Source organism: Cyprinodon tularosa, unplaced genomic scaffold (assembly GCF_016077235.1).
Source record: "Cyprinodon tularosa strain WSP-4 unplaced genomic scaffold, ASM1607723v1 ctg963, whole genome shotgun sequence".
Lineage (NCBI taxonomy): Eukaryota > Metazoa > Chordata > Actinopteri > Cyprinodontiformes > Cyprinodontidae > Cyprinodon > Cyprinodon tularosa.
Genome location: NW_024039744.1, coordinates 42,501 through 54,607, shown reverse-complemented (window position 1 = coordinate 54,607; position 12,107 = coordinate 42,501). Strand labels below are relative to the sequence as shown.

Genomic DNA, 12,107 nt, shown 5'->3' with positions numbered 1-12,107 from the left:
CAGAGGTCTGCGAACGTCCAGTGGTGCTCTACAGAGGTCTGCGAACGTCCAGTGGTGCTCTACAGAGGTCTGCGAACGTCCAGTGGGGCTCTACAGAGGTCTGCGAACGTCCAGTGGTGCTCTAAAGAGGTCTGCGAACGTCCAGTGGTGCTCTACAGAGGTCTGCGAACGTCCAGTGGTGCTCTACAGAGGTCTGCGAACGTCCAGTGGGGCTCTACAGAGGTCTGCGAACGTTCAGTGGTGCTGCACAGAGGTCTGCGAACGTCCAGTGGTGCTCTACAGAGGTCTGCGAACGTCCAGTGGGGCTCTACAGAGGTCTGCGAACGTCCAGTGGTGCTCCACAGAGGTCTGCGAACGTCCAGTGGTGCTCTACAGAGCTGTGCGAACATCCAGTGGTGCTCCACAGAGGTCTGCGAACGTCCAGTGGTGCTCTACAGAGCTGTGCGAACATCCAGTGGTGCTCCACAGAGGTCTGCGAACGTCCAGTGGTGCTCTACAGAGCTGTGCGAACATCCAGTGGTGCTCCACAGAGGTCTGCGAACGTCCAGTGGTGCTCTACAGAGCTGTGCGAACGTCCAGTGGTGCTCCACAGAGGTCTGCGAACGTCCAGTGGGGCTCTACAGAGCTGTGCGAACGTCCAGTGGTGCTCCACAGAGGTCTGCGAACGTCCAGTGGGGCTCTACAGAGCTGTGCGAACGTCCAGTGGTGCTCCACAGAGGTCTGCGAACGTCCAGTGGTGCTCTACAGAGGTCTGCGAACGTCCAGTGGTGCTCTACAGAGGTCTGCGAACGTCCAGTGGGGCTCTACAGAGGTCTGCGAACGTCCAGTGGTGCTCTAAAGAGGTCTGCGAACGTCCAGTGGTGCTCTACAGAGGTCTGCGAACGTCCAGTGGTGCTCTACAGAGGTCTGCGAACGTCCAGTGGGGCTCTACAGAGGTCTGCGAACGTTCAGTGGTGCTGCACAGAGGTCTGCGAACGTCCAGTGGTGCTCTACAGAGGTCTGCGAACGTCCAGTGGGGCTCTACAGAGGTCTGCGAACGTCCAGTGGTGCTCTACAGAGGTCTGCGAACGTTCAGTGGTGCTCTACAGAGGTCTGCGAACGTTCAGTGGTGCTGCACAGAGGTCTGCGAACGTCCAGTGGTGCTCTACAGAGGTCTGCGAACGTCCAGTGGTGCTCTACAGAGGTCTGCGAACGTCCAGTGGTGCTCTACAGAGGTCTGCGAACGTTCAGTGGTGCTGCACAGAGGTCTGCGAACGTCCAGTGGTGCTCTACAGAGGTCTGCGAACGTCCAGTGGGGCTCTACAGAGGTCTGCGAACGTCCAGCGGTAGAAATGGCGCAAAGCGGAGAAATTCACCTGGACCAAGATAAACTCTGCTGCTCCATCTGCCTGGATCTGATGAAGGATCCTGCTACTATTCCCTGTGGACACAGCTACTGCATGAACTGCATCAGGAGCCACTGGGACGCAGAGGACCAGAAGAAGGTCCAGAGCTGCCCCCAGTGCAGGCAGACCTTCAGGCCCCGGCCTGTCCTGGTGAAGAACACGGTGCTGGCCTATCTGATGGAGGACCTGAAGAAGACCCGCCTGCAGCCGCCTGCAGGAGACGGCTGCGCTGCAGGACCGGAGGATGTGGCCTGCGATTTCTGCACCGACCGGAAGCTCCGAGCCGTCAGGTCCTGCCTGCAGTGTCTGGTCTCCTACTGCGAGCAGCACCTGCAGCCGCACTTCCAGTCATCGGCCTTCGAGAAGCACAAGCTGGTCAAACCGTCACGAAGGCTTCAGGAGAACATCTGCTCCCATCACAGCGAGGTGATGAAGATCTTCTGCCGCACCAATCAGCACTGCATCTGCTACATGTGCTCCTTAGACGAGCATAAAGGCCACGACACGGTTTCTGCTGCGACGGAGAGGATCCAGAAGCAGCGAGAGCTCTTTGGGAACCAGCGGGACATCCAGCAGAAGATCGGCAGCACCAAGAAAGGCATCCTGGTGCTGCAGCAGGAGGTGGAGGCCATCAATTGCTCCGCAGATAAAGCCGTCAGGGACAGCGAGAAGATTTTTGCAGACTTCATCTTCGTGGTAGAGAAGAGGAGCTCGGGCGTGAAGCAGCAGATCAGGTCTAGGCAGAGGAACGAGGTCCGGCAGGTCCGGGAGCTTCATGAGAAGCTGCAGGAGCAGCTGGTGCAGCTGACCAAGAAGGAGAAGGAGCTGGAGCTGCTGTCCCACATTGACAACCACATCCAGTTCCTCCACAGCTACTCCCTGCTCACCCTCCCCCACGAAGGGCCCCACCTCTCCGGCCTCAACGTCCGCCCGCTGCGCTACTTCGATGACGTCATGCTCGCCGTGTCAGAGGTCAGGAACAAGCTGCAGGAAGTCCTCCAGAGTGAGTGGACCAAAATCCTGATGACCATGTCCAAAGTGGACGTCTTGCTGTCGCAGCCGCAGCCGGAGACCAGAGCGGAGTTCCTGCAGTACTCCTGCCAGCTCACCATGGACCCCAACACGGCCAACCCCCGCCTGCTGCTGTCGGAGGGGAACAGGAAGGCTGCGGTGATGAGAGCCAGGCAGCCGTACCCCCCCCACGCCGAGCGGTTCACCCAGAGGCAGCAGGTCCTGAGCGCCGAGAGCCTCAGCGGCCGCTGCTACTGGGAGACAGAGAAGAAGGCGGCCAGAGTCACAGTGGCCGTCGCCTACCGCGACATCCAGAGGTCGGGGGGCGAGAGCGGCTTCGGGAACAACGACCGGTCCTGGGCTCTGGAGGATTCAGCCAAGTTCATCCACAACAACATCCGAACCTGCATCTCCGGACCCGTGTCCGGCAGGGTGGGGGTCTACCTAGACCACAGCGCAGGACTGCTGTCCTTCTACAGCGTCTCCGACACCATGACGCTTCTCCACAGGGTCCAGACCAGCTTCACCCAGCCGCTCTACGCCGGCTTCGCTGTCTACGTTTATGACGGATCCCTGGAACTGTGCGACCTTAAAGAGGCGGCCGCAGACGCTCAGAGCGCCGCCATTGTTCTGTAAATGAACGACCCACATGTCGCCGTCACTCTCCGCTTCATACCGGTAGCACGATCCGCACCATCAGCTCATCTGAGGGACCAGATATACATCCCGGTGATTTGAGTGTGAAAAAGACCTAAATCAAAATTCTCCCTCCCCCAAAATAGTAAATGTACAAAATATAATGTGTTAAAAGTTTATAATGTATTTCCTGAGAAAATAAATTCATTAAAATCCTTTCTGTTTTATCCTCTGCTCCTGATCTGCACAGGAAATGAGATGCTACGCTACTTCCTGGAGCTAACTCTATCAGCTGTGGATTCAAACATAAAGAGTTTTATGTTTTCCTTTCATGTTAACATTATGCTATATAGTGCGTAATATAAAGAAAGAAACAACTGAAATGTTTCTTTAGTGAGTTAAAGATAAAAATAAGTAATTTTAGTACATTATTTATGGTGACCTAGATGAATATCTGCTTGCACATGAGCTGATGGTGCGGATTGTGCCTTGGGAAAGGATCGGGTTTCCACTATGGATCGGGTTTCCGGCATGGATCGGGTTTCCACTAAGGATCGGGTTTCCACCATGGATCGGGTTTCCGGTACGGATCGGGTTTCCGGTACAGATCGGGTTTCCGGTACGGAACGGGTTTCCGGTACGGATCGGGTTTCCGGTACGGATCGGGTTTCCACTAAGGATCGGGTTTCTGGTACGGATCGAATCAGGTTTCCGGTACGTATCGGGTTTTCGGTATGGATTGGGTTTCCGGTACGGATCGGATCAGGTTTTCTGTACAGATCGGGTTTCCGGTACGGATCGGGTTTTCTGTACGGATTGGGTTTCCGGTACGGATCGGGTTTTCTGTATGGATCGGGTTTCCGGTACCGATCGGGTTTCCGGTACGGATCGGGTTTCTAGTATGGATCGGCTTTCCGGTACAGATCGGGTTTCCGGTACGGAACGGATCAGGTTTTCTGTACGGATTGGGTTTCCGGTACGGATCGGGTTTTCGGTACGGATCGGGTTTTCGGTATGGATCGGGTTTCCGGTACGGATCGGGTTTCCGGTACAGATCGGGTTTCCGGTACGGAACGGGTTTCCGGTACGGATCGGGTTTCCGGTACGGATCGGGTTTCCACTAAGGATCGGGTTTCCGGTACGGATCAAATCAGGTTTCCGGTACGTATCGGGTTTTCGGTATGGATTGGGTTTCCGGTACGGATCGGATCAGGTTTTCTGTACAGATCGGGTTTCCGGTACGGATCGGGTTTTCTGTACGGATTGGGTTTCCGGTACGGATCGGGTTTTCTGTATGGATCGGGTTTCCGGTACCGATCGGGTTTCCGGTACGGATCGGGTTTCTAGTATGGATCGGCTTTCCGGTACAGATCGGGTTTCCGGTACGGAACGGATCAGGTTTTCTGTACGGATCGGGTTTCCGGTACGGATCGGGTTTTCGGTACGGATCGGGTTTTCGGTATGGATTGGGTTTCCGGTACGGATGGGGTTTTCTGTACGGATCGGGTTTCCGGTACGGATCGGGTTTCCGGTACGGATCGGGTTTCTAGTATGGATCGGCTTTCCGGTACAGATCGGGTTTCCGGTACGGATCGGATCAGGTTTTCTGTACGGATCGGGTTTCCGGTACGGATCAGGTTTTCTGTACGGATCGGGTTTTCGGTATGGATTGGGTTTCCGGTACGGATCAGGTTTTCTGTACGGATCGGGTTTTCGGTACGGATCGGGTTTTCGGTACTGATGGGGTTTCTGGTACGGATCGGGTTTCCGGTGCGAATCGGGTTTCCGGTATGGATCGGGTTTCCGGTACGGATCAGGTTTCCGGTTCGGATCGGGTTTCCGGTACGGATCGGGTTTCCAGTACGGATCGGGTTTCCACTAAGGATCGGGTTTCCACTAAGGATCGGGTTTCCGGTACGGATCGGGTTTCCACTAAGGATCGGGTTTCCGGTACGGATCGGGTTTCCACTATGGATCGGGTTTCCGGTACGGATCGGGTTTCCACTATGGATCGGGTTTCCGGTACGGATCGGGTTTCCACTAAGGATCGGGTTTCCGGTACGGATCGGGTTTCCACTATGGATCGGGTTTCCGGTACGGATCGGGTTTCCACTATGGATCGGGTTTCCGGTACGGATCGGGTTTCCACTATGAATCGGGTTTCCGGTACGGATCGGGTTTCCGGTACGGATCGGTTTTCCACTATGGATCGGGTTTCCGGTACGGATCGGGTTTCCACTATGGATCGGGTAGTGACAGTCACAGAAGAAGCAGAATCACACAAACTGATGGATTCTATATTCTGCCTTCGGTCTTCATCTGGTCTCTTGTCCTGGTTTCACTGAGGCTTAAGACTGTTTCTAGTAGAGAAATAGTGAACATAGATCAGGCACTGAATCGTTCATGAAGACCTGAAGTGTTAAATATCCACCTCAGAATATCAGAAGGTGTTTCTGTGATGAACAACCAGAGAATGTCATTAATTCACTCAATCAAACTGATGCTATTCAATGTGTCGATGTGTTTTATGAGTAATAGAATAGAGCTCAATAGAAATAGTTTTATTATCCTTTATGGGTAGGCTGTGGTAACTGATGTTTATTCAGATCTGAGTCGGGGGGAGCATGGAGATCCTGAACAGGAGGGGCCCTGAGGTGGAGCCCTGGGGGACTGGTTCTGATGGAGACCTTCAGTAACACTGAACGGTCTCCCTCCTTCAGGAGGATTTAAACCGGTCTGGTTCTGGACCAGAAGGCCGACCCACTTTTCCAGGTGCTCTGATAGAATGCAGTGATCAACAGTGTCAGACGAAGCACTGAGGTCCAGTAGCACCAGAACCGTGGTTCTTCCACAGTCTGAGGATCTTTCCCAGATCACTTCATGGCAAAGAGAAAATCAAATGTCTGAAAAGTCCTTTTAAACTCGGGGAGGAGCGTCCAGAGCCGGAGCTTTCCTAAACAGAACCGGGTGACTGATTGGCTTCACAGCCTGGTCAGCAGCTCTGCAGCCGTTCATCAATAAAGCTCCAGGAAAAGGAGCTTTTCTAGCTTCAGATTTCATTGTGATTTAAAACATTTATCGAGTGATCAAAGTAGCTCTGAGTGTCTAAATGTTGCTAGAAGCCTTTCATTGACGTCACTACATGGTTTGCATGGTTGGCCATTTGCATCCAGTTGAAATGGTGACTGCAGGAGCAGGCAGCAACACAAACTAAACACAAATTATATTTAAAACTACAAAAGGACTTTCTAGGTTCAGTATTTCTGCTTTTAAAAGTCTCTTCCTTGTCTGTGGGCTCACCACCTCCAGGTGACCCTAATGTCGCCATGGAAACACGCTCTCACCAGAAAACTCCCAAAAATCCTGCATCACTGACAGAATAATGTCAGAACAAAGGATGAAAATGAAAACTTCACCTTTGGTTAAAGAGGATTTAAAGCTGCATTTACTTCATTACCAGAAAGACGCTGCCTTCTTTGCACTGGAAGTGGATTTCAGCTCCTTCTAGGACCCAGTGGCTCAACGGCAGCATTTCCTGTCTGAAGCTGGGATCAGATTTTCAGTCAAAGGTCATTCTGATCAATGTTATGACAAATGGCGTTCTTCCATCCTCTTTAGTCCCTCCTTTCTGATTGACCCCCCCTCCCCGTCTTCTTTTTTATTTTTATTTTCGTGGCCTTTATTTATGCTTCATCACCATCTAATAGGATTTTAACTTATGTAGTTCTTTAGTGTTGAAATATCTGTTATTCTGAATTATAATTTCCTTTGAGGTGTGTGGTGAACAGTTTGTGTCGCCAAATTAATAAAAACTTCATATGAGCTTGATTGTTTGCTTTACTCTTAATTCTTAAAAATTAATAATATGTGTCAGTTTGAACATGTTAATTATTATACAGAGATTTTGTGTCAAGGACATTTATTTTTATTGTCATGTTCATTCCTTCCTTCAGCTTAGAGCGACTGTTTGGTTTCTGGGTTTGAACTTCTAAATAAAGGAAGAACTGGGATATCTGCTGTTTTCAGTGGAGGGCGACATCTAGTGGAGGTTTGGTAGTGGTACCACTGATCCTTCCCTGATCAGTCTGATAATAACTTAGACTGAAGAATGAAACAAGTGAATGTTTTCCACTTTTCTTCTATAGAATCATTTTAATTTAAATGTTCATTATTTTCTCACCAATGATCCTCAAACTGCTGATGATCTGCTCCACCTGGAGCCTCATAAGGGCAGAAAACCTTCATTTCAAAGTGAAGCCTAACCCTGCAGTACTGCATGCTGCCTCTTGGTGTCACTGCAGCCCCATGTTTTTCCTCCTGTGGCTCTGGAGGAACTGGATTCCATCCTTCTGCAGGATGGAGTTGGTTCCTGTTATCATCATCACCTCCATAGCTGCTGGAAACATGCTGAGTTTCAGCAAACATGAAACCAAAGATTTCTGATTAATATTTTCTGATTGGTCAGAAGTTACTGAGTTCAGCCTGTGGCCCAAAAATGAAACAATTCATTTTATTCATAAATATGAAGTGAATCATTTTGGAATATTTAATCTGACATTTAACTATTTCTGTGTTTAATCGTTTGTTTAATATTTAAATGATGTATTAGAATAAACAAATATAACTTAAAGCTATGTGTGGTATTTTCATATTTATTATTTTTGCCCTCCATAAACCTCGAGGATCAGATCACCATGAATATGAAAACTATCGCGGCCCCCAGGGGCCCTGACCCCTACTGGAGGAACCCCTGCAGTAATTATAATAAAACAAACCTTATTCGTTTTATGTTCTAAATGTTATTGTTGTCGATTGGAAAAAAGAGACATTAGAGAAGTTTATATTTATAATAAGTGTTAATATTAGGATGAGAAACAGCAGAAATGAAGCTGTAGGGAAAAGATCTTGATTAAATATTAAAACTTAAATATGCTGCATTTAAAATTATTTCAGTTCTGCTTTATAATGAATGAAAATGTCCTTTTTATTAAAAAAAACAAACTGCAGCTCATTCATGTCAAGATGTTAAACTTTTTATTAATTTCTTCTTATCCAAATGAAAGCAGGAACTAATGGATCATCTGGTTGAAGCTTTTATTCTGCAGGTTCCTGTGGGTCACTTTCGTTTCCTTATGAGGAACAATCCACCCAGTAGAATGAACCTTCTGCTGTTCTGCATGATTTAGATCTATATTAAATGAACCGGGTCATTAATGAAAAGGTCAGGAACCTTAGAGCTGCTGAAGAACCAGACTCCATAATTTTGCAGAGTAAATCTGGTGCAAAGTTTCTTTTATTCATGCTTTATTTCCACAGAAGATAAACTAAACTAAATAAATGAACAAATCTAATATTAACTTTAAAACGCGTCAGACTGAAAGCGTCTCTGAGGAGCGATCCGGTCTGGATGGATTCATGCTGATGGAGGCAGAGATGGATGGACTGCCAGCAGCTGCTTAGTGTGGAGTGACCACTAGAGGGCAGCATGGCTCTTTTCAGCACTCCCGGTTGTTTGGCCTCTCTGATAAAACCAGGATCATCGTTTTAAATGCGATGATGCTGCTGAGGAGGAAATATGATCATTTGATTCGATGCTGAAGCAGAGACTCGTCTACAACATGGCGGACAGACGAGCAGCCGCATCATTTCCTGTTCCAAATGGTCAGAGCGTCTTCTGGCTGCCTCGTTAAGGAGGCTCCTTCCTCTCCACTGTCGCCACCTGCTTTCTGATGAGGAAGAAAAAAGATCCTCAGCATCATGACTCTTCATGGTTCACAGTTAGCAAACAGTTAGCTCCTTCACTCCTCAGTGTCACGATTTTAACCTTCCTGTCTGGAGGCTGAAGCAAAGATTTATTATTATTTATTCATTTAATCAAAATGAAGCAGCAAAGTAGGTTTTCTGTTGATTCAATATTTTTGCTGATTTGAGAATTAAACTAAGAAAAAAAACTATGAAAGTAATAAACTCATTAAAATCCTTCCTGCTGAATTCAGACAAACTAAAGATAAACGAGTAAAAATGAGAAATGATTCTGCTGTGGGTCCAGAACCGTTTCACTCTGAGGGAACCTGGTTTTTGGGTTTGAACCTCATGGGACCAGAACTCCACGGGACCACCATCAGATTGGAACGTCTCCATGAACATGAAATGATGCAGCTTGACTTTCTGGATTATCAGGAGACCTTCTCCTCTGCTCCTCTTCCTCGTCGGCCTTTTGTATCACAGAGTTTCTACCTGAGGAGGAAGTTTGGACGTCCCTCCGTTAGAACCTCCTTCTCTGCACAGAGGATCTCTGAGGATCTCTGAGGATCTCTGAGGATCTCTGAGGAACTCTGAGGAACATCTGCTCCGAAGCTGTCAGCTGTTGGACGTTTGATGTACGTTCAGCCTGCTTAGAGGCACCAGATCTGGGCTTTGACTAGAACCTCCTTCAGCTCCTGGTGGATCTTCTGTGGTGTTCTGGGTTCTACTCATATTTCAGGCTCCGGTTCTTCCTGAGGTTTCATTAGATGTGGGCGGCGCAGTGGAGCAGTGCTCAGGTCTGGTGCATCTGCCGTTTCTGTGGCTTCCTCTGCAGGTTGAATATAAAACATCAACCCAACAGCAGAGCTGAGGCGTGACTCTTTTCAGCCATAGGAAGATCAGATGAGAGGAAACCAGGAAGGAAGCTTCCAGCTGCAGATTTCAGGTGAGTCCAGGAAACCGCTGGACTCGATCTGATCCAGCCTGGTTGGAGGTGCAACGTCTCCAGGGTTCCAGTTTTTATCAGCACAGCCGGTTAAACATGATGTCTGGCTGCTATCTCCCAGCCTCCGCATCGGTTCCGCTCTAAGGGGCCCCGGGGCCGGGCTCGGGTGGGGCTCTCCATGTTTGCATCAGAGGATTGGGAGCTTCCTGAAGATTAGCGTATCAGATCCGTCTGATTCGCCTCTGAGATTAGAGAACAGCTGTACGGTAAGAGGATCGGCCCGCCGGGAGGGGAGGAACGCACACACAGACCCATGGGAGGCGACGGGACCTGGTCCAGGATCTGGTCCAGGATCAGGATCGGGATCTGGTCCAGGATCAGCATCTGGATCTGGATCTGGATCTGGTCCAGGATCTGGATCTGGATCAGGATCTGGTCCAGCATCTGGTCCAGGATCAGGATCAGGATCTGGTCCAGGATCAGGATCTGCTCCAGGATCAGGATCTGGTCCAGGATCAGGATCTGCTCCAGGATCAGGTCCAGGATCAGGATCAGGATCAGGATCAGGATCAGGATCTGGTCCAGGATCTGGATCTGGATCAGGATCTGGTCCAGCATCTGGTCCAGGATCAGGATCTGGTCCAAGATCAGCATCAGGATCTGGTCCAGGATCTGGATCAGGATCTGGTCCAAGATCAGGATCAGGATCTGCTCCAGGATCAGGATATGGTCCAGGGTCTGGATCTGGTGCAGGATCAGGATCAGGATCTGGTCCAGGATGAGGATCTGGATCTGGATCTGGTCCAGTATCTGGTCCAGGATCAGGATCTGGATCTGGATCTGGTCCAGCATCAGTATCAGGATCTGGATCTAGATCTACCAGGATTGCCTCTTTTAAACTCAGTAGGCCAGATTAGAGTGAACCTATGGAAAGAGGTCTTCCTTAGACCTGATGGGTTCCACCTGAGAGCTGAAGAGGTCCTGGAAAGTCCGCCGTAGAGAAGAGATAGAAAGTTGTTCTCTTTAATTTCCTGCTGTGAATGAAAACCAACATCCTCCAGTTTCTTGGACTGTCTGGATTTCGGTTTGTCTCTCTCCGATTCATCGGCTGACTGATTTTTCCTGCGATCCGATCCGATCTTCTCTTCTCTGCTGCATGACTTCATTCAGCAGCCATGGCTGCAGCCAGGGGCGGATTTAGGCAAAGACAAGCAGGGCACCCTCTGAATGGAGAAGACGACACATAAAACAGATTCTATAACTTGGCTGTTTCTGAGCGTCAGCTCTAATCACTATATAGTGATAACACCGTTTTAAATGAGTCTCCAAACGTTTAGTGGTGAAAAAGTAGTGAAGTGAAAATTTCCTACAATTCACCTTGAAAGGTAGTGATCATGTGTCCAAATGGTCAGTTAACTGAGTTCACTATAAGGTCCCCGCTCTACACAGTGATGGAGGGGTCAGAGGTCAGAGGTCAGTTTAATCATGTCGATGGAAGAAAGATAAAAATCGGCAGCAGATATCAGGGATCAGTTCGACTGATGTCAAAATAATCGGTATCAAGCCGGTTCCTCTCTAGTTTTATTGCTGTTTAGATCAAATAAAGACTTCCTGTTGTTTTCTTTATATAATTGCAGAGAAAGGTTGATAAGCTGCTATAGTGGCCCTGCAGGAGGAAGACGAGGAGGAAGCTCTCATTAACCATCCTCTGCTTGGTGACTCATCTCAGCTTTTTCTTCAACAATCTCATTTAGTTTAAAGTTTATTTAGAAAAACCTTCAGAAACCTTTAATTTCCTGTTGATATTGTCTCATAATGGACTGAAAATGTTTAATCTTGCAAATATTTTTTGCTGGTGGGTCCATTTGGTTCCAGTGTTCAGGTTCCGATGGTTCCCGGGCTTTCTGCCCGGTTCCGTCCGGTTCCGTCCGGTTCCGTCCGGCTCAGTCTGGGTCCAAAGGAGACGTCAGTGACACCTGCTGGACGTTTCACCAGAAGCTTCTGCTTCCTCAACCTTCAGACCACAGAAGGTCCCTCCTGAAAACCGCGGCAGATTTTAACACACAAATGACAAACATTTATGTCTCCATGTTTTTCTGTCTGGTTCATCTAAGAACAGCAGCGTCGCTATGGCAACCTGAGCATCATCCATTCAGTCTGAATAATGACTGATTGATGGATCCAGTGGCTGGACCGGGAGCTTCTGACTCTGAGCAGAGAAGTTGGAGACAGCAGGAAGTGAGGTCACAGCCAGGAAGTCTGCTGTACCTCCCCTCCATCCCATAATTTATGACCTCAGAAGCAGGAACGTTTCTCCCGGTGAATCATTGATGTGAATCTGCTGAATATTTCAGGAAACAAACCAACGTTTCTGAAACTCCTCC

The 12,107-nt window shown here is 49.0% G+C and overlaps 1 protein-coding gene across 1 annotated transcript; it reads left to right on the top strand.

Moving 5' to 3' along the window:
• The first annotated feature begins 1,127 nt into the window (after window positions 1-1,127).
• LOC119776882 (tripartite motif-containing protein 16-like) lies at window positions 1,128-3,229 on the top strand. The gene is made up of 2 exons (XM_038275511.1): window positions 1,128-1,214; window positions 1,308-3,229. The coding sequence occupies exon 2, from the start codon at window positions 1,332-1,334 to the stop codon at window positions 3,030-3,032; it is 1,701 nt and encodes a 566-aa protein (XP_038131439.1). The 5' UTR covers window positions 1,128-1,214; window positions 1,308-1,331; the 3' UTR covers window positions 3,033-3,229.
• Window positions 3,230-12,107: the final 8,878 nt, after the last annotated feature.